A 26,819-nucleotide genomic window follows, 5' to 3' on the forward strand; every position below is an offset into this window, starting at 1 on the left:
GGTCCTTCCTAGTTCCCTACCAGGGAGCCCGCTATAGGGTCTTTTATTCCACCGGAGAGGCCCGGTGCTACCTCTGCCGCTCGGCGGGGCATGTCCGCAGGGACTGCCCTTTGGCCCGGGGGAGAGGGGCACCTGAGACCCCCGAGACCCGGCAGGATATCGGCCCTGTCGTTGCCGACACCCCTGGCCACCCGGCACCTGAAACCACCCCTCCTCCCACCCGATCCAACGCTGCCCCCGTCCGGGCCCAAGAGGTACCTTTCCAACAACGCCCGGGCGACCACGGGAGTCCCGCTCTTGCTGTAACCACCTCGGCAGAGCCTCTGGAGGAGAGTGTGGCACAGCTATTACCTGGTGCAGGAGAGGGCTCGCCCCAAGGAGAACCCCCCGCCCCTCCTGCTGCCTCACCGCTATCCCCCCGAACCCCTGAACCTTTGCCTCCGCGCCCCGCTCCGCCCCCTGCTACTCAACCCCCAGATGACGCTATGGAGGGCTGGACTGTAGTCCAGGGGAAGCGAGGCAAGCGGAGGGCTCGAGCCCCGCTGCATCCATCTGACGCAGAAGCCCCCCGGAAGACCAGGAAGGGAGGTACTGACCTTGAGCCTCCCGCTTCGGCCACGAGTGAGATCCATTCGCTGGTGTCGGGAGGTGAAGATAGACTGGCTTTGGAGGGAGGAATCCCCCCTCCGCGGGGGACCCTCCCCTCCGAAGCCCCGGAGGAAGCCCCTTCTAACCGGATACCACCTGAACTCCCTACGAACCCCGACGTGACCGTTGAGGCGGGCCCTAGCGGAGAGGCCCCCAGGGTAGTAGGAGACGGCCTCTCCTCTGTGTATGCAGAGATTGAGGCCCTGGATTTGACCCCGGTCACCCAGGGAGGGGATGATTTACTGCCGGCCAGCCTCGATTTAGGCAATCTCACCCCAGGCCCCCTTTCCCCATGTTCTCTCCCCCTGACTGCCTTTCCAGGTGAGCACCCCACGGAAAGTGGTTTACCACCTGATGCCATGGCTGCCACGACCACCCCGGAGCCAGCATCTAGCATTACTCGGAGCCCCCTCCCTTGCCCCTTAACCCCCGACCCTGCTCAGGAAGCACCTTCTTTTTGCTGCTCGCCTCCTGAAGCCCAGGGCCTTACCTCTGCCCCTGCCCCCACCCCTGTCCCGGTTCAATTTCCCTCCTCCTGCAAGGCTACTGCCGCCCCTGGGGTTATTTCTTTTCCGCCTTTTGCAGATTCCCCCCAGGGAGCAGTCTTTACGTTTTCTAGTTGCGACTCATCAGGAGTTGCGCTTTTCCCCCTGCCATCCCCGTCCACCCCAAGGCACGAGATGGATTTAATAACCCCAGCCTGTCAGACGCCCCGTCGGCGGTCCGCACCCTGCCTACCCGCCTTAGCGGACCTCGAGGCTGTATTAAGAATCCCATTGGGGAGTACCCCGGAAACCGTAACCCCATCCCCCCATGAGCTGCGGCATGCACTACGGAAGTTCTTAGAGCACACCCGTGGTGCCCGCAATAGGGCACAGCTGGCTCTCCAGCGATGGGGGGACTTCGATCAACTTGTTCAGGCCGCAAGGGCCCTTATGAAGGAGGGCAGAGGGCAAGGGAGGCGCGGTGCCGCGGCCTACGAGCGGGCCCGCGGCTTCCGGAAAGATCTACTTACTTACGGGATGGGACACGGGTTGCTACGCGACCCGCCGGGGGCCATGAGCACCCCCACCAATGAGAACTCCCCACCCCCCCGGCCCTCCGCATGACACCTCTCATTATTGTAACCCTGAATACCAGGGGCTGTAGGATGGCTCGCCGCAGGTCCCAGGTGCTCTCCTACCTTCGGGAGGGGGGGTACTCTGTGGTTTTCCTGCAGGAGACCCACACGGACCCAACCGCCGAGGATAGGTGGCGGCTGGAGTGGGGGGACGGGGTATACTTCAGCCATTGCACGACCTGGCAAGCTGGAGTGGCGACCCTGTTCTCCCCCGCCCTGCGGCCCGAGGTGCTAGGGGTCACTGAGGTCGTACCGGGCCACTTGTTGCACCTCCGAGTTCATCTGGAGGCGCTCGTGGTCAATCTTGTTAATATCTATGCCCCGCAAGTGAGTTCACAGCGGCCACAATTCTACCAGCAGGTGTCCGATTTTCTCGGCACCCTAGACTCGCACGAGTGCCTGATCCTGGGAGGGGACTTTAACACTACCCTCGAGGAGCGGGACCGCTCGGGGGCCGAGCCGAGCCCGGCCGCCGCGACCATTCTCCGAGACATAGTCGATTATCACTCCCTAGTGGACGTCTGGCGTGACCATCACCCAGATGACACTTCCACGTTTACCTTTGTCCGGGTGGAGGCCCATCGGTCACACCGCTCTCGGTTAGACCGTATTTACCTATCCCGTCTCCATCTTTCACAGGCCCACTCCTCCACCGTGCGGCCGGCCCCTTTTTCCGACCATCATTTAGTTACCGTCACGGTCTCCCTCCGTGCGGAGGGACCGGGGCCGGCCTACTGGCACTTTAATAACAGCCTGCTGGAGGACGAGAGCTTTGTGATGTCCTTCCGGGAGTTTTGGCTGGCCTGGCGGGAGCAGTGGCGTGCCTTTCCCTCGGTGCGGCGCTGGTGGGATCTAGGGAAGGTGCGCGCCAAGCTCTTCTGCCGCAACTACACTCGGGGCGCCAGCCGACGGAGAAATGCAGCGATAGAGCAGTTGGAACGGGAGGTCTTAGAGCTGGAGAGGCGCCTGGCCGCCAGCCCCGGGGACCCGTCCCTCTGCGGAGCGTGCCGGGAGAAGCGGGAGGAACTTCGAGCCCTCGAGGACCACCGGGCCCGAGGTGCCTTTGTCCGGTCCCGCATCCGCCTCCTTCGGGAGATGGATCGCGGCTCCCGCTTCTTCTATGCCTTGGAGAAAACGAGGGGGGCCAAAAAACACGTCACCTGCCTTCTAGCGGAAGACGGCACCCCCCTCACGGATCCGGAGGAGATGTGTGGGAGGGCCCGTGACTTCTACGCAAGCCTTTTCTCCCCGGATCCGACCGATCCTGGCGCTCGCGGGGTGCTCTGGGAGGAACTCCCCACGGTCAGCGTGGGCGACCGAGACCGGCTAGAGCTGCCTCTCACCCTGGCCGAGTTCTCGGAAGCCCTCCGCCGCATGCCCACCAATAAATCTCCGGGCATGGACGGGCTGACCGTGGAGTTTTACCGCGCGTTCTGGGACATCCTCGGCCCAGACCTAGTCACTGTCTGGGCTGAGTCTTTGCAGGGCGGGGTCCTCCCTCTGTCGTGCAGGCGAGCGGTGCTTGCCTTGCTGCCGAAGAAGGGGGACCTCCGCGACTTACGAAACTGGCGTCCCCTCTCCCTCCTTAGCACGGATTACAAAATCGTAGCGAAAGCAATTTCGCTGCGGCTAGGGTCCGTGATGGCGGACGTGATCCACCCAGACCAGACCTATACTGTCCCGGGTCGCAGCATTTTTGACAACCTCTTTCTAGTCCGAGACCTTTTGGAACTCGGGCGGAGAGACGGTCTGTCGTTCGCCCTCCTGTCTCTCGATCAGGAGAAGGCGTTCGATAGAGTGGATCATGGGTACCTCCTGAGCACCCTGCGGGCGTATGGATTCGGACCTCAGTTTGTGAGTTTTCTCCGGGTGCTGTACGCCTCCGCGGAGTGTTTGGTTAGGCTCAACTGGACCCTGACCGAACCGGTCAGCTTCGGGCGAGGGGTGCGGCAGGGGTGCCCCCTCTCAGGCCAGCTGTACGCTCTGGCGATCGAGCCTTTCCTCTGTCTCCTCCGCAGGAGGTTGACGGGGTTGGTGCTGCGGGAGCCGGAGCTGCGGCTGGTCCTGTCGGCGTACGCCGATGACGTCCTCCTCGTGGTCCAGGACCCGGGCGACTTGGCGCGAGTGGAGGCATGCCAAGCCATCTATTCAGCAGCCTCCTCCGCCCGAGTCAACTGGGTCAAGAGCTCTGGCTTGGCGGTGGGGGGCTGGCGGCAGGTAAGCTCCCTCCCACCCGCGCTTCAGACCATCCGGTGGAGTGCCGGCCCTCTGCTCTATCTCGGCGTTTACCTTTCTGCCACGCACCCTTCTCCGCCGGAGAACTGGCAAAATTTGGAAGGCGGCGTGATTGAGCGGATCAGGAAATGGACGAGGCTACTCCGATGTCTCTCCCTTCGGGGGAGAGCACTGGTGCTTAACCAACTAGTCCTGTCCACGCTCTGGTACCGGCTCAACACCCTAGCCCCGGCCCCGGGTTTCCTGTCCCACCTCCGGAGATTGATTCTGGAGTTCTTTTGGTCAGGATTGCACTGGGCCCCTGTTGGAGTTCTTCATTTGCCCCTGAAGGAAGGAGGGCAGGGCCTGAAGTGTCTGTACACTCAGGTCCGCGTTTTCCGCCTCCAGGCCCTGCAGAGGCTCCTTTATAGTGCAGGTAGTTCGACGTGGAGCATATTGGCGCATGCCTTCCTACGCCGCTTCCACGGGCTCCGATATGACCGGCAGCTCTTTTATCTTTGTCCGAGAGGTTTTCCGCGAGACCTCTCCGGGCTGCCGGATTTCTACCAGGACCTCCTCCGGACCTGGAAACTGTTTTCAACCACCAGGTCCGTGGCGGCCATCGTGGGGGCAGATCTCCTCACGGAGCCCCTGCTACACAACCCCCAACTTCGAGTGCAGGCGGCGGAGTCCCGCACGGTGCGCCAGAGGTTGGTCCTGGCGGGAGTTACGAGGGTCGGGGACCTCCTGGACTACGACCGGGGAGACTGGCTGGATCCCCTGACGCTCGCTCGACGCATGGGGCTCTCCAGCCTTCGCACCCCCCGGCGCGTGCTTCAGGAGGTGGAGGCCGCTTTGACCCCCGCTGCTCGGGCTTATGTCAGCCGAGCCTTGCGCGAGGGCGCACCCCGCCCATCCTTTACCCCAGGCCCGCCGGACCTTTCCATCGGGCCCCTACCCTGCCGATCCCAACACACCCCTCATCCTTTCACTGCAAGCCGGCTGCATGAATTGCAACCGGTCGGTTTTCAAGTTGCACCACGGCAATATTTATATACACTCACGCTCCATACCCTTCACGCCCGCACCCTGGTGTCCCGCCCCGACACAAAGTGGAGAGATCTCCTACCACCCTTGGAGGGGGAGCAACCTCGGTGGGCCAGCCTGTACTCCACCCTGGTCCCGAGGCCCGTCGGGGACATCAGTTGGCGGCTCCTTCACGGGGCCGTGAGCACGGGCGTGTTTTTGACACGTTTCACCTCCGTTCCGGAGACTTGCCCCTTTTGTAATGTGAGGGAAACCCTGGCGCACGTCTATTTAGAGTGTGCCAGATTGCAGCCTCTTTTTCGGCTCCTCACAAATATTCTTTTGCGCTTTTGGCTTCATTTCTCCCCTCACCTCTTTATCTATACACTCCCCATCCGTGGCCCCACCAAGTCGCGGGATCTCCTGGTTAGCCTCCTCCTAGCCTTAGCTAAGACAGCCATTTATAAGACCAGAGAGCGGAGGTTGGCTCATGAGGCGTCCTGCGATTGTAGGGCCGTTTTCCGATCCTCAGTACACTCACGCATCCGGGCGGAGTTCCTCTGGGCGGCGTCCACCGACTCCCTTGACACCTTCGAGGAACGGTGGGCGCTGTCCGGGGTTCTCTGCTCGGTGACCCCGTCCGGTTCCCTCCGTCTGACCCTCTGATTGAGGGACAGAGCGAGAGACGCCAGCCACAGCCGTTAGCTGCTGTGAATACCATCATTATTGTTATTTAGGAGGGGTCTTATAATACATGGGTGTGCCCCCCTCCCTCCCAACCACCCACCCCGCAGCCGTGCCCATCTTGTCGGGCACTCTCAGGAGAGGGAGGGTCGGTGACCCTGGGCGCGGCACTAGGTAACTCGAGGGGGTGGAAGACCACGAGTGTCGAGGAAGCCCCCCCGCTCTAGGCCACCAGGTAACTCAGGAGGGTGGAAGACCACGAGTGTCGAGGAAGCCCCCCCGCTCTGGGCCTGGGCTAGCCTGAACACCTCTCCCTCCTGAAAGCTGTTGTGTTATACCTTCTGATTGCGTTGTTTTGTTGCTAAGTTTTTCTTTATCTTTTTGTAATCTCTGTAACTGTTACAAATAAACTTCTTTTCTGTTTCAAAAAAAAAAAAAACCTTCCCTGTTACCTTACCCAGGGAAAAGGGACCAACTTAGCCTGGGGCTAATATATCTGCATTCTATTACTCTCCTATAGCCATCTGGCCTGACCCTGTCACACACCTTAGAGACTAACAAATTTATTTGAGCATAAGCTTTGTAGCTCACGAAAACTTATGCTCAAATAAATTTGTTAGTCTCTAAGGTGCCACAAGTACTCCTGTTCTTTTTGTGGATACAGACTAACACGGCTGCTACTCTGACACCTAAAAAGTGAGTCATGCATGGAGATGTGACTTGCCCAGGTGACTCCAGAACTCCATCTTGGAGCTGGACTTTGCATAGGAGAGAGGAGGGGGTCTCCACCCACAAGAGAGAGTCTATTTAATCCCGTGGGAGACCCCTCCATTTTGTCTTCAGCTGGCTAAAGAGAGAGCCTCTTCACCCCCAAGAAAGAAACTGGAACAAAGGACAATAACCACAGGGGGTGTGAGTGATTGCTGGACCTGGACTAGAAGGAGATTAGTCAGTAAAAGGAAACTTACTGGAACTGGTGAGATTTTTGTCTGTATTCAGTTTTATTAGATATAGACTTGCAGGTTTTATTTTATTTTCCTTGGTAATTCACTTAAATCCTACTTTCTGTATTTGATAAAATCACTTTTTACTTATTAATTAACCCAGAGTATGTATTAATACTTGGGGGGGGGGGGGAACAGCTGTGCATATCTCTCTATCAGTTTTATAGAGGGTGAACAATTTATGAGTTTACCCTGTATAAGCTGGGTAAAACAGATTTATTTAGGGTTTGGACCCCATTGGGAGTTGGGCATCTGAGTGTTAAAGGCAGGAACACTTCTGTAAGCTGCTTTCAGTTAAGCCTGCAGCTGTTAGGGGACGTGGTTCAGACCTGGGTCTGGGTTTGCAGCAGGCTAGCAGGTCTGGCTCAAACCAGGCAGGGTGCTGGAGTCCTCAGGTGGCAGCTCCCAGGGAGTTTCTGTGATCCAACCCGTCACACCCAGCATTTGCAGAATTCCAAGTGTCAAGCTGCATGAGCTAAGTGACCAGTTTCAGGACATACAGAACTTTGATGGGAGCAAACCCCATGGTGCGTGTCTGGTACTCTGGGGTCTGTTGTTGGCATCTGCGTGGCTGCAGTGTTTGTAATATAGAAAAGCAGGGGTAGGAGCATAACTGCACAGCAGTGGAAGGTTATAATCACACCGAAGATGTGAAATTGGCACTGGCCTATAACTTGGCTGAATTGAAGAGAAGAGAAACAATGCACTAAGGATCAGGAGAGGAGCTGCCCTCGGGGTGAGGGCCCTATTGTTTGGGACACTTACAAATAGATTGGGCCAGCAGCGCACTGGACTGGGCAGGAGCCCTGGGGTTGAATGCTGGCTCGGCTGGTGACCTGAGGCATGTCATGTCTCCCCTCCTTGCTTTTGGTTGTTTGGGGCAAGAACGCTCTGTGGAGATGTGGTGCCCTGCACCCTCTAAGCCCCTAGAGCAGCTGAGGAGGATGAACTGCTCCCAACATGCCAGCAGCTCCCCTCCAGCATGAAGGCCTCAGCTCCCAGTGGTAACTGCAGGACTCGTGTCCCCCAGGTAATGCTCAGCAGAGGCCAAGGAATGCTCTCAGCTCCGAGTGAGTGATGCTGTCCCTGAGCTACCCCAGACCTTTGCCTTAATCTCCATGCTCTGGAGTGTATCTTCTCCCTGCTGCAGTTTCCCTCCCTGGAGAGACAAGGTGGGTGAGGCAGGATCATCTCTGCTGGACCAGCTGCGGGGGGTGACGAGATGTGTGAGTGTACACAGAGCTCTTGGCTGTAAGCTCAACTGCATCTCCCGCCCGCCCCCACCAGTTGGTCCACTGACTAGACGCTATTGCCTCTCTCTGCCCCCCCACCCCCACCCCACGGGACCAACCTCACAACCCCAGCCCTGCCTGCACCAAGGGACGGCAGCGACGTTTCACATGCTGGCTGAGGAGGCCTCACTGGAGCAGCCGGGAACTGTAGCCGTAGTGGGTTTATTACCAGATTAAACCAGGCCTCACAGCCAGGATATAAAAATAATGTATACAAAGGAGCAGTTCCTGTTTCTTAAAGGCATCGTATAAGTTACACATTCATTTCCCCACCCCCTACCCCGCCTGCATTGTGATGAGCGTCTGGGAGTGAGACCAAGCAGCTGGCATTTTGCCTCTTAATTACAGCAGGAAGCAATCACAGCTCTGGCTTGCAAACATGGCTAGTCCTGCTCGAAAAGCCTGGCCTAGCAAGAGGATCCATAGCAGCTGCACGCCCTGAGTCAGGCCGAGAGAAGGGGGGCGAGCACCGTGGAACTAAGGGCTCGATCTCAGTGGGCTCCTCTACTCCGGCAAGCAGGGGGGCTGCATCATTCCACCAGCGCCTGGGGCTGAGGCATGAGTCCGGGGGCTAAAGGGGAGGGGAGGGGGAGCTGCAGCCCACAGCCCTCGCTGCAGCTGGGTGCACAGCCATGCAGCTGGGAGCGTAGACACACGGGAGTAGCACTGCGCCTGTGGTTGCTGCAGCTGGCCAGAGCCACATCCCTGCTCTGCAGCCCCCTGCCAATGGGGGCACCCGGGCAGCCTGGTGTGTGCTTAGGGCTTCGATAGACATCCCGGCCAGCCTTGCAGCCCAGAGCCCGTTGTTCTGATTGTCACTCATCTGCCTGTGAAAGGCTTAGCAGTACAATTAGAGTCTCCAGCCCTGCCCAGGGCATAGGGGGCACTAGGTCTGAGCTGTGGCCCCAGCCCAGCCCAGGGGTGGGGGGGTGCAGATGGCATGGGGAAAGGGTGACACCTTGTGGTGACATGAGGAATAGTGCTGCTTTACCCCTGTTGATTGTCATTGTTTTGAGCCTCCCTGGGGATGAGAGAGGGGCTGTTCTCATCCTGAGCCCAGGGAGGAACAGCGGCATCCCCTCCCTCCCTCCCCCACGCAGTGCAGCATAACAAGAAAGCCAAGGAAGACATTTAAAAGCCATCCTAAAATACTGTTCCCACGTTAGGTGACCAGAGAAGGGTGTGACTACTCGGGACACTTTTTCCAGGGGCCAGGAGGGAGTATAGGTGCCTATGTAAGACAAAGCCCCTCAGCTCAGGATGGCTCGTCACCCTATTCCCACCTGCCAGCCAAGAGGGTTGGTGCAACAGCCCCTCTCAGCCTAGCACTGCTCTGTAGGTCCCCCTTGCAGCCAGGCCGGGGCCAGGGAGGCGAGAGCCTGGGCGCTCTGTTCTCACTACAACAGAGAACAGGGCAAGGCAGTGTCAAGGCCGAGCGGGAGGCTGGGGTCAGGGTCAGCCCTAAAGCAGCACGAGAAGGCCAGTCAGGCCAGGAGAGGGGCAATCACAGTACAAGATGCAGCCCATGGACTGTAATCCCAAGCCAGACAGCATCTGCCAGACATTGGCAAGCAGGAAGGCAGGGCTAGAACAGACTGCGGGCAGACCTCACCATTGGTGCACTGGGGGGCTCCCCTCAGTGGCTGTGGTCCAGCCCAGCATGTGGTGTTGCGTGAGGGAGAAGGGGGATGGGAATCGCTACCGGGGCCCTAACCCCCCTCTAGTCTCTCATGTGGAGCTCAAGCAGCTGCCACACACATAACATTCCCCCTCCCCCCAGAGCCAATGACTTGGCCACTGGCTTTGCTGCCCAGGCAGCAGGGACATGGCCAGTGGGGGAGAGCCCTGTGCCAGACGTGCAGGTCTGGTTTGGGGGGGAAGGGTGTGCATGGCACCAGCTGGCACTCGGAGCAGTTAAGCGGCTTGAAGCTGCGAGCAGGGATTCTCCCATCGGTGTGAGAGTCCTTGGTTCAGGCCAGTGGCCATGGGGGCCCAGTCCCTGTGGGTCACATCCACCTCCTCTCCCCGGGCAGGGTGGGGCGGGGCGGGGCGGTGCTGCTGGCTGGCCTCCTCCAGTCAGGGCATCACTGTAGGCGGGGCGGTCACAGCGAGATGTCAGGGGTCACCTGGAGGGTCTGGCCCATGGGTCGTTTCTTGCCGCTGCACCGGCCGGTGTCGCCGCGCCTGTACGGCTGGTTCCGCAGACCTGTGCCCAGAGAAAACGGAGCCTGGTTGGAGCCTGACCAGCAAGGGGGAAACCACGCAGCCCTTTGCACCTGCCCTGAGGCGATGAGAGCAACTCCCCTCACTGGTGCCTTTCACCCCCCGCAGATGCCACGTGCCACCCTGACATGCCACCGCAGCTGGCTGTGGGGTGGGGTGGGAGGGGCCTTTCCCATCCAGCCGGCGCTGAAGGGAAGTGGAACGCCAGGAGCCAGGGACACGGCTTCATATTGCCACGCTCGCCAAACAGGCCAGCAGGAGAGGGCCAGCGCCTCGCCGGGCCTCCCCGTTCTGTGCTGGCGCCAAGGGAGGCCCGCCGCCTCCCGCACCAATTGCTGAGGCACCTGCCGTTTGTCGAGGCCTCTGCCACCCCCATATGGACTGGGCCCAACCCTCCTGAGCGTGAGCGCAAACAAGATCACGGCCCAAAGCAGACAGACGTGAGCCCCCGGCCTACCGCCTCCCTGGCTGTCGTGCTGCGCAGGGGACGGAGGCAGCCGAAAAGCGTCCTCCCGCCGGACACGCACCCAGCTCAGAGGGAAGAGGTGGAATTCCCGGCAGGTACATGCACAGGAATCTGCTCCCCCAGCCCAGCTCCTCCAACGCAGTCGGTAGCCCAGGCCTGGGCACCCCTCCAGAACCCGGCTCCCCAGGCAGGGGTTACCTAGAGCTACAGGGGGCTCTCCTCATTGAAGCTGGCCTCGCAAAAGAGCCGGGACGAGCGCTTGCCTGTCCGGGCTGTGAAAGGAACCGTCTTCAGAGCTGAGCAGAGCGATCCGCCGAGAGGCAGCAGAAGGTGGGGAGAGAGAGAGAGCAGGAGAGAGCCGCAGAAGGAGGTGAGGCCAAGGATGTATGAGACAGACCGAGGTGCACGGGGAGAGCTCAGCCCTGCACAGCGGCCAGGAGTGCTGCTTGGAGCTGCAACAATGATCTAGAGGAATGTCGAGCCCCTGCGGGGTGGATGCCTTGAGCCTGCCCCCTCTCAGCTGCTGGGGAGGTCAGTTCAGCCCGAGGCCAGGGGATGGTTCGACTGTTGGCACAGCCCAGGGAGATTTGGAGGGCTAGAGATCCAGGGGCGTTACGGAAAGGCAGCAGGGAGCCCCCAGGGTGAGCTGCAGCTGCCAGGCAGAGATGCTCAGTCCCGGCCCTGGCAGCTCTTTGCACACACTAATGCCCTACCAGCCACAGGACCAACCCACTGCACAGCTGGGGACACCAAACCCCGGAGAGGATGCAGCTCGCCCCAAGCACGACAGTGCCAGAGCTGAGAACAGACCCCGGGAGCTCCCTGCTCAACCTATTGAACACACTCCTCTGGGCTACGCAGCCCACTGGCCCACCCCCCCCTGAGCCCCAGGGGACGGGAGAGCTGCCAGCCAGGCCAGGAGATGGCAGGGGATGGTGCCTTGGGAAGCAAGGCCAGAGCACAGCCCTGTGATTGGCAGCAATGGTGTGTACCACATGGCAAGGCGTGGGAAAGGGAGCAAGGGTTAGTGGTCATGTGACATGCAGAGCCCAAAGAAAACTCATCACAGAGCAATGGGCTTTTTCTGGTGCCACCTGGCCAGGACCTCGCTCTGCACCAGCTGCCCTGGCTTTGGCCCACTGGCTAACGTATGGTGCGTTAGTTCCCATTGGCGTCAGTCTGAGGGTTCAGGAAGACCCTGCTGGTCTCTGGGTCTGTGCCCCCTTACCTGAAATGATGTCCTCAATGGCACCATCTCCTCCCTCGTAAATGAGGGGCTCCTTCACCATCTGCTTCTTCTTCAGCTCAGCGATCATGTCCATCTGCTGGCGCTTGGCCTTGTGGACAGGAGACTGTGGTAGCAACCGTGGAAAGGAGAGAAGTTAGTGCCTTCAGCCATCTGGCCCCTCACAGACAGTGTCTCTTTCTTTGGTAGGAGGAGACCCCAAAGTGCTTTACAAACCAGATACAAGAAACACTTCACCCACCACAGAACTGCAGCCACCTCTGGGATAGAGCATGGCAGCTGTGTACCAGCACACAGCAATGCTACACTCTGGGTTATGAGGAAGTGAAGAAGAATCCAACGGCCAGGGGAGGTTTGAGGGAGGCAGAATGTCGGAGCTGGCAAGAATCTGGCTCCGACACGCCACCTCTTGGGAAAGGCTCCTGAATGAGTACATGGGACAGGCGCTTGGTGTCATGGCTGTGGGACGAAGTGGGGCCCAGCTCTGGGGGTTACAGCTTGGCTCGTACCTTTGGCTCCGGCTTCCTGGGGGAATTGGACTCCACTTCTTTGGCAGCTGCTTCCTCTTTCCTCCACAGCTCGATGTCCTGCTCCACTTTCTTGGGAGGAGAACGGTGTGGGCTCTGGTTACACAGGCTGGGGCTCTACACCCACCGCCCGGGAAGCAGACCCACCCCGCCCCCTGGCTGCAAGGGATCGCAGCAGATGAGCTTGCAAAGCCTGGCTGGAATTGGCCCTGCAGGCAGGGCCCGAGGCCAGTCTTTGGGCAGACCCTGCTCGAGCCCCGCAGGGTTACAGCGGCACATGGCCTCTGAGTGCCACGGGGCTCTGTGCCCATCCCTCATGGATCCCAGATCCAGTCTGCCCAGCCTATACGCCCGGGGCCAGGGGGCCCCACAGGGTCCTTGCTGGCGTAGGCCAGTCCCAGCCAAGGCAGATTCCCAGGGCTGCTGCCATTCTCTTGCCATGGCACGACCAGAGTGTTGCCCCACAGGCCGCAGGGCAGCGTGGCCTCTCCCCCCAGCTCCTGGGGCCCCTTTACCTTATAGGCCTTGACGAAGCGCACGAATATAGGGAAGAACATGGTGGGGGGGCTGGTCTTGGGGTTCTCCCCGAAGTACTCCACAGCTGACTCATAGGCCTCCTGCCGGCAGGGGGGACCCGTTAGCGCAGCCACCCCCAGGTAGATTCCCTGCCGGGGTCCTGGAGACCCCGCTCCCAGGCTGGCGTTAGCTGGCTGGGGCCGAGGAGCCTTGCCCTGCCTGGGGGGCGCCCCGCTGCAGTGGATGGCATTACGCAGGGCCGGCAGCACGTTCGCTCCCCCCACGGCTCCCCTTCCCAACGGCGCTGCCATTGAAAGCCTGCTCCAGAGGCAGAGCCCCCCTGCACCACCAGCAGGCACCAGCCTTCCAGCCAGGTCCCCTTCCAGGCCAAGAGCACCCCCAGCTCAGCCCCCGCACCAGAGCATCAGCCCGCTGCGCACCCCCCTAGGCCGTCTCAGTCCAGCCCCCTCGCCAGAGCATCAGCCCCACCCCTGGTCTGGGGTGTCCCACCCCCTTAGGCAGTCTCGGCTCAGCACCCCCAGTCTGGGGTGACCCACCTACCTGGGCAGTCTTGGCACAGCCCCCACTCCAGAGCATCAGCCCCACCCTGGTCTGGGGTGACCCGCCCCCCTAGGCTGTCTCGGCTCAGCCCCCCCAGTCTGGGGCGACCCACCTACCTGGGCAGTTTTGCTGTCAGTCTGCAGCTTCTCCATCACCTCAGTGTTGGCCTTGAGGAAGTCCTTGAGCACCTGGCTGTCGTCCTGCCGCATGAACTCCTTGCGGGTCAGCTCCATGCCCCGCTGCAGGGCCCTCATGTCCTGCAACACGCTGTCCAGGGACACTGGGCGGGCAGAGGAGAATGCAGCGTCAGTGGGGAGTGGCAGGGCTGCAGAGCCGGGCCGTCCTGTGCTCCTGGCCCGGCTCCTCTGACAGGCTTCACACAGCCCTGCCGGGACTGCGCCCTCCAGCTCCACCTCCCCAGGGCTCGGGCCTGGCCCTGCCTGCAGGCACCCTGAGCTCCAGCCATGCTGGCTACCTGAGCCCGCCTTGTCCAGGAAGTGCAGCTCGGTGTGGAAGCCCGTCAGCTCCGGGTACTTCTCCATGATCACCCGCACAATGTAGTGCAGCAGAGTCTGCTTCCGGTCCGTCGACTTCATCTCCAGCAGCTGGGGGACGGCAGAGTCAGGCTGGGGCCATGCCCAGGTGTCCACCCCCAGAACCTGCACCCAGCTGCCAGCCTCCGCCCCCTGCCCCATACCCAGCCGCCAACTTCCGCCCCCTGCTGCCCCCATGTGCCCATACCCAGCCTCTGCCTCCTGCCCCATACCCAGCCACCACCCCACCAGCACCCATACCCAGCGGTCACCATCGTCCCCCCTGCTATTCCCCCCCCAGTGCCCATACCCAGCCACCACTGCCCTCCCCCTGCCATTCCCCCCAGCACGCCTATCCAGCTGCCACTGTCTGCCCCCTGCCACCCCCCAACACCCATACCTAGCCACCGCCATCCCCCCAGCACCCCTATCCAGCCACCACTGTCCTCCCCCTGCCATTCCCCCCCAGCACCCTCCTCCCCCTGCCATTCCCCCCCATGCCCATACCCAGCCGCCACTGTCCTCCCCCGCCACCCCCCTCCCCTCCCTGTCCCCAGCCACTTCTTCTCAGGGTAGATGCAGCTCTATATTCCACGTAGGCGTGCGCACCAGCCAGAGCGTTTTCCTGGCAGCACCCGGAGGAGGTGGCGCTCACGCCGCGCGGCCACAGCCCCTCCCTTCCCTGCCACCCCGACTCTCCTTCGGTTCTTTCGTCCCCCCGTGGCTGGAGTCAGAGCTCTGGGTGGTTCTGAACCTCACAACTCCTCCTCCTCTGACGTGGCTGGTCCGGGAGCCCATCGTTAGCTAGCGCCTTTCATGCCCGCATCAGTCGGTTGGCTGAGTTAAGTGTTCCCCGGCGATGCCCTCGCCAGGGTTCAAACACCATCCATTGGGGTGGGGGGGAAGACCCCCATCAATGCTCTCACAGGGTGCTTGCTCCGCTTAGGTGAGGCCCCCGTCCGAGAGCAGCCTTCGATTTGTAACGCGTTCACAAAACACACACGGGTGGCTGGAGACCTCTGCCTAAAGCAGCACCGTGTCCAGCAGGCCACGAGGCCTGTTTCAGCACCGAGGCCTAGGGTCGGAGGGCACCCTCGGCCTCAGCGAGTGGTACCAGCCCGTACTTTGGGATCGGGGTCTCTCCGGCGAGCGCGCCATGGAAAGGGGCTTGTAAAACAAATCGAGACCACTCCAGGTCTCGTGGACACTCGTCTTCCTCCTCCAAGAAGAGCACGGCTACTGCTGGCATACAGGATGGAGCAGGTGCTTCCAGTCACTGCCCGGTACCACACAGGGGCGAGTGAGACCCCATACCATCGACTTCGGTTCTGGCCCCGGTGCGGCTATTGAATCCGGTACCGATGTGGGTGACGGTTTCCATGCCAGCAGTGTATCAGGCGGCAGTGGATCTCCCCTGCCTTTCCCTCCTGAGCTCTTCCTTAGTCCAGGGTTTTGCTGGGGCTATGGGAGCCACAGCCTCGCTGTCCGGATGGCCTGCTGAACCTCTGGGTCTGTCAGCACCGCACCCCGATGTGCCTTTGCCGCAGACTGTGCAAGTGAGGCTGGTGCTGGGCTTGGCACAAGGACCTCCGCAGCACCACTGGACGTCACGCCGGCAATGTCACCACGGCGGCACTCCCCAGCCTCGCCGACTTCGGTCACAATGGCCCGAGCTCTGCACTCCTGCAAGGATTCTAGAGCTTCCCTGGGTTCCTTGGGGGTGCACACCGGCGGTGCAAAGGTGCCACTACGGGTCAATACCCACAATGCCCCTTTGGGCAATCTTTCCCTCCCCTGAAACAGCAGGACTACCCCAGACAGGGGCACAGGTCCCAGAGGCAGCAGCATCGGGTCGGCCAGGCGAGATGCCCTCCCCCAGCCTCCTTCGCCAAGCACAGGGGTCCAGTCTTGACTTTCATTCCCTGTCCCCTCCATTCAGGGACAGGCTTGACTGCCACCCACAGCTGGGTCCTAAGCACAGTCAGATCGGGCTATGCTCTCCAGTGCCTCTCCCCTACTCCTCTCCACCCTGGCTCCCTGTCCCGCCGGCTGCAGGCACCCCCCCGGATGAGTGACAGCTGCTTCCTGAGCAGGTCCTCTCTCTACTAGCTTTGGGAGTGGTGGAGAAGGTTCCTCCAGAGCACTGGGGCCAAGGTTTCTATTCCTGGCACTTTCTGGTTCCCAATGCTCCGGACCTTCGGGACACTCATTTCCACGTGATGATTCTCCCGAGCCACAGAAGATTTCTCCGATTTGTCGTGGCAAATGGCCATTTGCAGTGTACAGTCTTTCCTTTCGGTCTGTCTTCTGCCCCTCCCCGGGTTTTTACCAAACTCCTGGTCTCAGGAAGAAGGGAATCTGTGTCTTCCCGCCCCTGGAATACCGGTTACTAAGGGGCAGGCCCAGAGAAGTTCTCTCTCATGTGCACATTACACTGTGCTGACTTGACCATCTGGGTCTCACCCCAACACCAGGAAGTCAACATTGGGCCCCACTCAAAATGCAAACATCTCTTCTACGACCCCCCCTCTGGCCCCTCTGCATTGGAGCCGTAACTCAGGGGTGTTCGGTGCGAAGGAACAGAAAGGGATCAGGGCGCCACCGCCCCATACAGCCAGGGGTTGGCCACGAGGTGCAAGCGCTGCCCCTATGGGTGCTGCTAGGGAAAATTCCCAGCTCTGGTGCACTGGGCGTGCACATGCCAAAGTGAAATATATGGCTGATCGCATCTGGAAGAACCACAGTTACAGGGAGTAACCGTTTCCTGCCCTGCCACTGCCCCTGTCCCGTGCCACCCCCACAGGGCCCACCCCCTGCCAACCCCCACCCTCATCCACCCCCTGCCAACCCCCCAGAGCCCACACCCAGCCACCACCGCCTGCCCCCCTGCCAACCTCTACCTGCATCCACATGCAGCCACCACTGTCCACCCTGCCAACCCCCCAGATCCCACACCCAGCGAATACCGAGCACCCCCTGCCAACCCTCACCCGCATCCACACCCACTCACCACCACCCGCCCCTGCCAACCCCCAGAGCCCACGCCCAGCCACCTGCATCCACACGCAGCCGCCACCGTCCACCCCACCAACCCCCCAGAGCCCACACCCAGCCACCACCGCCTGCCCCCTGCCAACCGCCAGCCGCCACTGTCCACCCAGCCAACCCCCCAGGGCCCACTCCCAGCCAGCACCTGCCCCCTGCCACCCCCCAACACCCACACCCAGTCGCCACCGCCCGCCCCCTGCCAACCTCCCAGGGCCCACACCCAGTCACCACCGCCCGCCCCCTGCCAACCTCCCAGGGCCCACACCCAGCTGCCACCGCCCACCCCCTGCCAACCTCCCAGGGCCCACACCCAGCTGCCACCGCCCACCCCCTGCAAACCTCCTGCTCCCTTCAGTTCCCAGCTGTCACTGTCCACCTCCTGCTAGTGCCCCCGGTGCCCACACCCAGCCTCATCACCCCTCCCTGGCATGATCAGAGGAGACAGTGAGGGGGCGCTGTTTATGCCCTGGCAGTGAAAGCAGACTTTGCAGACCCTCTGATCTAGTGCTGGATTTCCTCACTGGGGGGCAGACCTGGCTGACAGAGTCAGGACCCCCAGATGCCAGCTCCCCACTCCCCCAGCACGAGACCCACAGAGTGAAACCTGCTGCTTGACCCTCCTCCCCCTTGTCCGGTCACAGCAGGTGCTGCCTGGGGACTACTGGGGCTCCTGTCCCCAGAAATCTGAGGGCCGAGGGGCTCCTCCCCAGCAACCTACCGCGTCGAGGCTCTGCAGCCGGAAGCCGTAGGCCGCTCCACGCTTGCTGCTGTTCACGTAGTTCCCGAAGGCCAGGACGATCTGCAGAGAGATGGCTGCGAGCGATCAGCAGGCGGGGCAGTGCCAGGCTGCAGCTCCCATGGGCAGCCAGGGCACAGGGCGCCGATCCCTGCTAGCCAGCCAGGCGGGGCACCCCCTGGAGTGGGGCAGTGGCCTGGGCACGGGGCAGAAAGGCACTGAGACTCATCCCAGATACCCAGCCTGGCAGCTCAGGACACCAGCCAACTGGCTGCAGGGCTGCTTGGGGGAGTCTTCTCCCAAATAAGACACTGCACCCAGCCCCGCCCGGACCCTCCCCCGCAGCCTAGCCCAGACCCTGCGACCCAGCCCGGCCTAGCCCACCCCCTCCCGCACAGCCAAGACAGGTCCCCAGCCCCGCCCGGACCCTCCCCCGCAGCCTAGCCCAGACCCTGCGACCCAGCCCGGCCTAGCCCACCCCCTCCCGCACAGCCAAGACAGGTCCCCAGCCCCGCCCGGACCCTCCCCCACAGCCTAGCGCAGACCCTGCGACCCAGCCCGGCCTAGCCCACCCCCTCCCGCACAGCCAAGACAGGTCCCCAGCCCCGCCCGGACCCTCCCCCGCAGCCTAGCCCAGACCCTGCGACCCAGCCCGGCCTAGCCCACCCCCTCCCGCACAGCCAAGACAGGTCCCCAGCCCCGCCCGGACCCTCCCCCGCAGCCTAGCGCAGACCCTGTGACCCAGCCCGGCCTAGCCCACCCCCTCCCGCACAGCCAAGACAGGTCCCCAGCCCCGCCCGGACCCTCCCCCGCAGCCTAGCCCAGACCCTGCGACCCAGCCCGGCCTAGCCCACCCCCTCCCGCACAGCCAAGACAGGTCCCCAGCCCCGCCCGGACCCTCCCCCGCAGCCTAGCCCAGACCCTGCGACCCAGCCCGGCCTAGCCCACCCCCTCCCGCACAGCCAAGACAGGTCCCCAGCCCCGCCCGGACCCTCCCCCGCAGCCTAGCCCAGACCCTGCGACCCAGCCCGGCCTAGCCCACCCCCTCCCGCACAGCCAAGACAGGTCCCCAGCCCCGCCCGGACCCTCCCCCGCAGCCTAGCGCAGACCCTGCGACCCAGCCCGGCCTAGCCCACCCCCTCCCGCACAGCCAAGACAGGTCCCCAGCCCCGCCCGGACCCTCCCCCGCAGCCTAGCCCAGACCCTGCGACCCAGCCCGGCCTAGCCCACCCCCTCCCGCACAGCCAAGACAGGTCCCCAGCCCAGCCTGGGCCCTCCTCCTCCAGCCTAGCCCAGACCCTGTGACCCAGCCCGGCCTAGCCCACCCCCTCCCGCACAGCCAAGACAGGTCCCCAGCCCCGCCCGGACCCTCCCCCGCAGCCTAGCCCAGACCCTGCGACCCAGCCCGGCCTAGCCCACCCCCTCCCGCACAGCCAAGACAGGTCCCCAGCCCTGCCCGGACCCTCCTCCTCCAGCCTAGCCCAGACCCTGTGACCCAGCCCGGCCTAGCCCACCCCCTCCCGCACAGCCAAGACAGGTCCCCAGCCCCGCCCGGACCCTCCCCCGCAGCCTAGCCCAGACCCTGCGACCCAGCCCGGCCTAGCCCACCCCCTCCCGCACAGCCAAGACAGGTCCCCAGCCCCGCCCGGACCCTCCCCCGCAGCCTAGCCCAGACCCTGCGACCCAGCCCGGCCTAGCCCACCCCCTCCCGCACAGCCAAGACAGGTCCCCAGCCCAGCCTGGGCCCTCCTCCTCCAGCCTAGCCCAGCTCAGCTCAGCCCAGCCTGGGCCCTCCCCGCCAGCCCACGCCCCTAAAGAGCAGCCCCCTGCCCGCCACAGGAGCTTCTGAGTAGGGAGAGACTCCAATGGTCCCAGTGGGACAGGCAAGCCCAGCCTAGGGCACAGGAACCCCCTCAGCCCCGCTGGGGCCGCTCTGGCCTTGCCCGGCACCCGGTCGGGCCCCAGGCCCCTCACCTCCAGGATGTTGCGGAGCTTGGTGGAGGACTTGAGGGACATGGAGGCTGCGATGATGGCATTGAGTTGCTGCAGACAGAGGGAGAGGCGGGTGAGATGGGCCAGCAAGGCAAAGCCCGAGTCCAAAGTGCCTGCAGAGACTGCCTTCTGCTCAGCAGAAATCACCCCTCCCCCTGTCAGCACGAGGCCCCCCCGCTGGCCCCACCCCATGCAAGAGTCTCCCCAGGCATCCCCACTGGAGAGCCCCCAACAGTACCCAGAGCTGGGCTCCCACCCCAGCCGAGCCCTGCCCAAAACAAGGAACCCCACCCACCCGGAACGCACCATGACACCGGTCCCAGAGCTTCCAGACAGCCAACGACACTCAGGATGGGTTCTGGACCCGCTCATCCAAAGGCCCTGGCCCTTGGTCCTGACCTGCAGCCCCTGCCACCCCAGCCTTGGGCTGCCCTGGCTCGGCTGCCCCGGCCCTGGGCTCTCCCACCCCACGGCTCAGCTGAGGCACCACCGTCCTGGCGGGCTGCCCTCCTTGCTATCCCAGCCCCAGAGGCGAGCTGCCTATGCAGATGTCCCCTAGTGCATGTGGCAGCTCTGATAGCTAATGAACTACCTTGAGATGCACCGAGGCTGTTCCCTGGGTCTCCTGACCTGACTGGGCAGATTAGAAGCCAGATTGCTGAAGAATAAATGCCCGTGATCCCCCATCCCACCCCTCCCCACACCGGGCCTTTCTTTGGAGGCCTGCGATGCTTCTCAGCATCCGCAAGCCCCTGCTCGCCGATCTCATCGAGTCCCGGAGGAGGCCCAGGAGGGAGCGTTCTGATGTCACTACCCCCAGCCCCCGGCAGAGCCCCCGCCCGGGTCACTGCGGGTGCAGGCCAGGTGGCCGCCCGCCCTGGCCCATACCGGCATCAGGAGCTGGGTCGTGTCGCTGAAGTTGCCCAGGAAGGTCATGATGTTCATGCGGTCGGCAAGGCGAGGGATTTGGCTGAATTTGATCATGAAGATGTCCTCGTCCGACAGCTCCTCGAGCGGCCGCTGCTCCTTCTCGTACTTGCGGATCAGCGTTAGCTCATACTCGGTGGGCAGGAAGCGCTGCAGCAGCTCCAGGAAATCCAGGCTCAGGCTCTGCAAGTCGTACCTGGGGGAGGGAGGCAAAGAGGCCAGTGCAGCATCGCACACCCAGCTACAGTGTCCCTCGCAGGGAACAGAGCCTTAGCCGCTCATCTCCCTGCCCCATTCGGCCCGCAGCTCTGGATCCACTCCGCCACTCCCCTGAACAGCCACTCCCGCCAGGTGGTCCTCCCCACGCCAGGCTCGCTCTGAGCTCTCTGGGGCTGAGCTCCCCTCTGATCCTCGCCCACGCCCTGTCACTTGGCCCTTCTGTGACTCAGCCCAGTCTGCTCTCAGCCCTCTCCTCCCTGCCAGCTCTTCCCTTTATTTTCCATTGACCAGAGTGGCTGATTCTCTCCATGCTTCAGTGTCCCCCGCCCCCCTCACCCTTGATGTCTCTGCTCCTCTCCCATCACATGGTCTGCCTTGTCAGTTCTCAGCCCTGGTTCACCCCCAAATCCACTTCCTGCTCTCGTGCAGCGGAGCATCTCTGGAAGTTCAGACCATGCTGACTTCCATTACAAGTTCGTTCTCTTCTCCAGTTCTACCATTTCTCTAGCTACGTGGCTTTACTTTTCCAGCCACACTGAATCCCGTACCCACCGCAGACACGTGTTGCCAGCTTCAGCTCTCCCACCCCCTCTTCACAGAAATGTTACTGGCTTTCACAAAGAGATAACAGACAAGATCCAGTGTGACCTCCCCCTTCAACCCCCCCCCTTCCTGTCGCAGACTCTCTTCTGCTCTTCCTTTGCCATCCCAGTGACGCCATCCCGTCTCCTCCCCTCCCCTCAGGTACCTTTCCCTCCCAATACAAGGATGCCTTAGTCTCTTTCATACGAAACCACCCATCCTTGACTCCCCTGCCTCTCCTCCTCTCCAGGCTCCTTGAACGCAGTGTCTGCAAGGCTGTTTGCAGTTCTCCAATCCCATCGCAGGGAATTCACCAGCACAGCTACGACTGCTACAATTACACAGGAAGTTTCCCCTGTAGACAAGCCCTTAGACCCGCTCCAGGCATCTCTTGCTCCTTGTACACCATCAAATCAGCTCTCACCAAAGTCTAACGGCTTCTTCCCAGCCACACGCCAGGGCTCCACTCCATCCTCTTCCTCCTCAACCTCTCAATACCGGCGACAGCTCCCTGCTTCCGATTCCATCCTCCCTCCGCTCTCATCCCATCCACATTCTCCCATCCCTCTCCAGCTGTCCCTGCAGCGCCCCGTTCGCTGGGCCCCCCTGTCCTCTCTGTGGGCATCCCCTGCTCCTCACCCCTGGCCCTGCTTCTCACTAGGCCCTCACCTCCAAGCCAGGCTTCCAATGCCAGCCTTAGCCACAGACGCCCAGACCCGCCTAGCCAGGCTCCCCTCCCCACAGCCCTACACCTCAGCTCAGCCTCCCGACGTCAGCTCCTGGAAGTCTGGCCAGCAACTTCAGCTCAGCTGAGCTTTGGGCCCCTCCAAGCCTCTCCCCTCCCCCGGGGTTCCACCCCCCACGTCTGGCCATCACCTGGGCGTCTCCTCTCACAGGCCCTGGATCTAGACCAGAAGTGGGCAAACTACAGCCCACGGGCCACATCCGGCCCGCGGGACCCTCCTGCCTGTCCCCTGAGCTCCTGGCCTGGGAGGCTAGCCCCTGGCCCCTCCCCTGCAGTCCCCCTGTCCCCTGCAGCCTCAGCTTGCCGCGCCGTGGGCGCAATGCTCTGCACTGCTGGGCAGCACAGTTGCAGAGCTGCAGCCTGACCAGTGCTCTATGCTGCGTGGTAAGGGGGCAGGGAGCTGTGGGGATTGGATAGAGGGCAGGGGAGTTCGGGGTGGTGGTCAGGGGGTGGGGGTGTGGATAAGGGTCAGGGCAGTCAGAGAGTGGGGAACAGGGGGGTTGGATGGGGGCAGGGGTCCCGGGGGGGCAGTCAGGAATGAGAAGGGGGGTTGGTTGGGGTGGCAGAAGGCAGTCGGGGGGGGGGGGCAGGGGTGGTCAAGGGACAGGGAGCAGGGGGTGGTGGATGGAGCAGGAGTCCCGGGGGAGCTAACAGGGAACAAGGGGGTTGGATGGGACAGGAGTCCCGGGGGGCCATCAGGAGACAGGGAACAAGGGGGTTGGATGGGGCAGGAGTCCCGGGGGAGCTGTCAGGGGAGGAGACGCAGGGGAGTCGGATAGGAGGCGGGGGCCGGGCCACCCCTGGCTATTTGGGGAGACACAGCCTCCCCTAACCAGCCCTCCATACGATTTTGGAAACCCAATGTGGCCCTCAAGCCAAAAAGTTTGCCCGGCCCTGCTCTAGACCCTCCAGCCAGGCTGTGTCCAAGCCGTGTGCTCCTTGCTCCCTCCCCCGTCTCCTGCCTCCGGCTGCAGCCAGCCTGGGCTCGGGCCTGTGCTTTGCGCAGGGTGGGGCAGGGCACTCACATCTCGATGGCCTTGCAGATGCTGTCGATGCTGAGGCCGCCCTTGCGGAGCGTGATGGCCAGGTTCTTGGCTCGGTTGGACTCGATCAGCGTCACCTTGCTAGGGGCCTTTTGAACAGCCTTCACCTTCAGGGTGCTGATGTCTAAGCTGGGGCCCTGAGCCTTCGTCTTGAACTGCTCCTCAAAGTCATTCATGTCCAGTTCCTGTGGGGAGGGGAGCGGAGAGGCAGAATGCAGCAGGACAGAGATGCAGAGAGGGAGGGGGAGCACCAGCACAATGTGTGGGGGTGTGCAGGGGAGAGAGGGGGAGCCTGTTCCTCTACGGCTGGGCCGGCTTCATACTGGTGACGTCCATGAAACTGTCCCAGCACTAGAGCCCCTCTCCAGGGTGCTGAAGAGCCTCCTCCAGCCACTTCCCAGCAGGCTGGCAGGCAGGAGGCTCTTCCCTCTGCTTCCCGCACGCTGCTGCCCCATCTCACCTCCCTGGGCTGGGAGAGGAGGCTGGGCTGTGCCAGGGCTGGGTGCTCCCGGGCTCAGGAGCCCATGCGGAGTCTCGCGACACCAGGCTGCCAGTCCGGCCTGCAGGCCCCTCGGGCAGTCTCCACGCAGAAGTGCCTCGGCCAGCACAGCTCAGAGCCTGCTCCGCCCCCCAGTCTATCCGCCCGGGGCAAGGCAGCCTCACCTGCAGGACCTTCTCATCGTTGAGCTCGTTGAAAACGGTCCCGTTGATCTGGGTGGGTTTCAGAGCCACCCAGTTGAAGATGGGCATTCTGAACTTGGTTTGAATTGGCTTCTTGATCTTGACGGCTAGCAGGGAGAGGGAGGGAGAGGAGTGGGCTGGAAAGCTTGGCATGAGCGCCCACAGAACCAACCTGCGGCGCCAGGACCTCACAGCTCCTCCAGCACCCTCACAAAGCTTGCAGAACGGTTTCCACGCCTCCATGAGAGCACGGCCCAGCTGGCCAGGGGCATTGTGGGCAATCTCCTTTCCCTGGAGCACGGCTTTGCCGCTGGAGGCAAGGTGGCAGATGGACCGATGTTCTGATCCATTTGGCAGAAGGCCAGGGACCAGGCTAAGCAGCCAGGACCCGAGCTGGAATGGCCACAGGTGCGATACTGAGTTAGACGGATCGATAGTCTGATACAGGCTGGCAGGGGGGTTTCACTGCTAGGTCGGGGGACAGATCGGCCCCAGGTCATTTTCAGCTGAAGGCTGTTTGGGGATGGCTGTGAAGTGATGCGTGTGATCAGTCTCCACAACACACCCAAACCCATTCCCCTGGCTGGCTCAGCAGGGGCCAGGGCTGTCTGGACCAGGGGGACTGACCATCCCTTCTGTGATTAGGGGACCAGATAGCAAGTGTGAAAAATTGGGATAGGGGGAGGGGGGTAATAGGAGCCCATATAAAAAAAAGCTCCAAATGTCGGGACTGTCCCTATAAAATGGGGACATCTCGTCACCCTATTTATGGTGTGAATGATGCTATGCCTGATCGGTGGATAACCAGGGGACCCGTCTTCCTAGGGCATCCCCAGCCCCTCTGCCCAGCGCTGTGCTCTGGCTCTCACCCTGCACACGCCATGGACACCATCACATCCCGGAAACTGGACTCACCTGAACTGGCTGCTGTGCTCGGGCCACTGACCTCTCCAGCTGGCATTCCCAGGGGAGGGGGGGGCGGGGGGGGAGGGGCCGGGCCACCCTCCACCGAGAGGGGAGGAGGTGGTGGGATTTCGACCCCAGGAAGGGGCGGGGCAGGCGGAGGGGTGTCGCTCCCAGGAAGGGGTGGAGCTGGAGGGGGTGCAGAAGGTGGGGCTTGCTGCTGAGAAGGCAGGTTGACAGAGCCTGCGTCGTCGGTGTGGGGCAGTGGTGGGGGAGATGGAGGCGGAGGAATCGTCTGGGCAGCAGCAGGGGGCGGCAGTGGGGAGCAAATGGAAGGAGATGGGAAATCTGCAAAATAAGTAAGAGAAATGTCACCCATCCACCCTGCCAGCAAGGGAGAGACTAGGCTCAGCAAGAGGCAGAGGCATCTGTCCCCAGCCACTGACCTGCTGGGTGACCTCTGGCAAGTCACAGCCCCCTCTCTGTGCCTCAGTTTCCCCATTTGTACCATTGGTGTATGATGCTGACCCTCCTCTGCAAAATGCTTTCAGATCCTCAGCTGGGAGGTGTAGACAGAGAGTGTATCTGAACAGATCTGTGCAGCCCCTGGCCTGGGGGCCCCGATCCCAGGCAGCGGGCCCGTGTGCACCATGGGACGAACACAGGCAGCCGGTGGGCAGCGGGGCCAGCACCAGCATGTGGAGATCCAGCTCCCTGCCTGCGAAGAGCCACCCTGGGGGCTCCGGGGCTTGCAGCCCCAGCCGGGACAGGCCGGAGGGGAGGAGCCCAGGGGTGGGCCACGGTAACCCAGTGTTCAGAGCCTCACTCCCAATGCAGGGGTCCTATTAACCCCTGCAGCCCCCCAGCTACGCTGCCCACTGACGGTACCTGTGCTGGTAGAGGCGGAAGCTTCTATAGTAACCGTGGGGACTGCTGTGGTTTCCATGACAACAGGGACAATCTCGATGGCAACGGCTCCCTCTGGCCCACGCAGGATCCGGACTAACCCCTTCTCCTCCAGCTCCTCCAGCTTCTGCTCCAAGGCCGAGGGACGGGCATCCGCCGGCCGCTGCTGCGGGGGGGGCCGGGCTTGGCCGCTGGAGTCGTTGAGCCGCTCCTGAGCGGACACACACAGCACCGCGGGCATCAGTGCCATCCCCCCTCACAGGCGGAGGGACCCGATCCCCTCTGCCTCGCGCAGCAGCCAGCAGGGACCAGCCCGCCCGAGAGATCCAGCGGGGGTGGGGGGATCATCCATGAACAGAGAGAGGCACCACCATGCCCCCCCGCCCCATCTCCGGCACTGGCAGCTGGGTACCAGGAGCCCACCTACAGCAGGAGGGCCCCCGTCCCAGCCCCGCCGCGCTGGGAGAGGAGCCACTCGGGAAGGCTGACAGCAGCATCACTCCCCCACCATTGCGAGATCTCAGTGCGGGAACATCTCCCCACTGGAACGCCCCCCACGCTCCTCGTCTCCCTGCCCCCATACCTCCCCCACCCCGCCCGACACCTCTCTCACTGCCCCCCTGCACCTCCCCACTTGGCCTCACCCTGCCCCTAGCTGAGGTGCCCCGCCCTCCCCTCCCCGCTGGTCTCACCCGCAGCGTCTCTGCTTCACGGCGCGTCTGGCTCAGCTGTTTCTCCAGCTCCGCGATCTTGGCCATTGACTCGTTCTCCACATCCTGGAGCTTCTCTGTGAGCTGCAAGAGGAGCCAGCGCTCAGCCAGTCCCCCACGAGGGGTGGGCCTGGGCACAGGCTCCCAGCATCCCGAGGGAGGAGGGGAGCTGCAGGTGACACAGCCCCGATGCCAGGAGACCACGCTGGAAGCCCCCTGCCCAAGAGAAAGGTCCCAGCGTCCCCCCTCCAGCTGGCAGGGGCTGGG

The 26,819-nt window shown here is 62.6% G+C and overlaps 1 protein-coding gene across 10 annotated transcripts in view; it reads right to left on the reverse strand.

Moving 5' to 3' along the window:
- Window positions 1-8,093: 8,093 nt before the first annotated feature.
- FMNL1 (formin like 1) overlaps window positions 8,094-26,819 on the reverse strand; it is a 69,403-nt gene continuing 50,677 nt past the window's right edge. For 4 of the 10 annotated variants that reach the window (XM_074940426.1, XM_074940425.1, XM_074940432.1 and 1 more), the window contains 14 exons: window positions 26,535-26,636; window positions 25,825-26,053; window positions 24,949-25,284; window positions 24,016-24,140; window positions 23,335-23,537; window positions 20,725-20,959; window positions 19,819-19,887; window positions 17,827-17,907; window positions 14,003-14,132; window positions 13,644-13,807; window positions 12,966-13,067; window positions 12,433-12,522; window positions 11,906-12,029; window positions 8,095-10,194 (listed from right to left, as the gene is read on the reverse strand). In XM_074940426.1, the coding sequence (XP_074796527.1) occupies window positions 10,091-10,194; window positions 11,906-12,029; window positions 12,433-12,522; window positions 12,966-13,067; window positions 13,644-13,807; window positions 14,003-14,132; window positions 17,827-17,907; window positions 19,819-19,887; window positions 20,725-20,959; window positions 23,335-23,537; window positions 24,016-24,140; window positions 24,949-25,284; window positions 25,825-26,053; window positions 26,535-26,636 (2,094 nt within the window). In that variant the 3' untranslated portion in view covers window positions 8,095-10,090. Of the gene's footprint in view, window positions 10,195-10,875; window positions 10,974-11,905; window positions 12,030-12,432; window positions 12,523-12,965; window positions 13,068-13,643; window positions 13,808-14,002; window positions 14,133-17,826; window positions 17,908-19,818; window positions 19,888-20,724; window positions 20,960-23,334; window positions 23,538-24,015; window positions 24,141-24,948; window positions 25,285-25,824; window positions 26,054-26,534; window positions 26,637-26,819 lie in introns of all 10 variants that reach the window. The other 6 variants (XM_074940431.1, XM_074940423.1, XM_074940424.1 and 3 more) reach the window with 5 other exon arrangements.

The sequence above is a fragment of the Natator depressus genome, chromosome 27 (assembly GCF_965152275.1).
Source record: "Natator depressus isolate rNatDep1 chromosome 27, rNatDep2.hap1, whole genome shotgun sequence".
Classification (NCBI taxonomy): Eukaryota; Metazoa; Chordata; order Testudines; family Cheloniidae; genus Natator; species Natator depressus.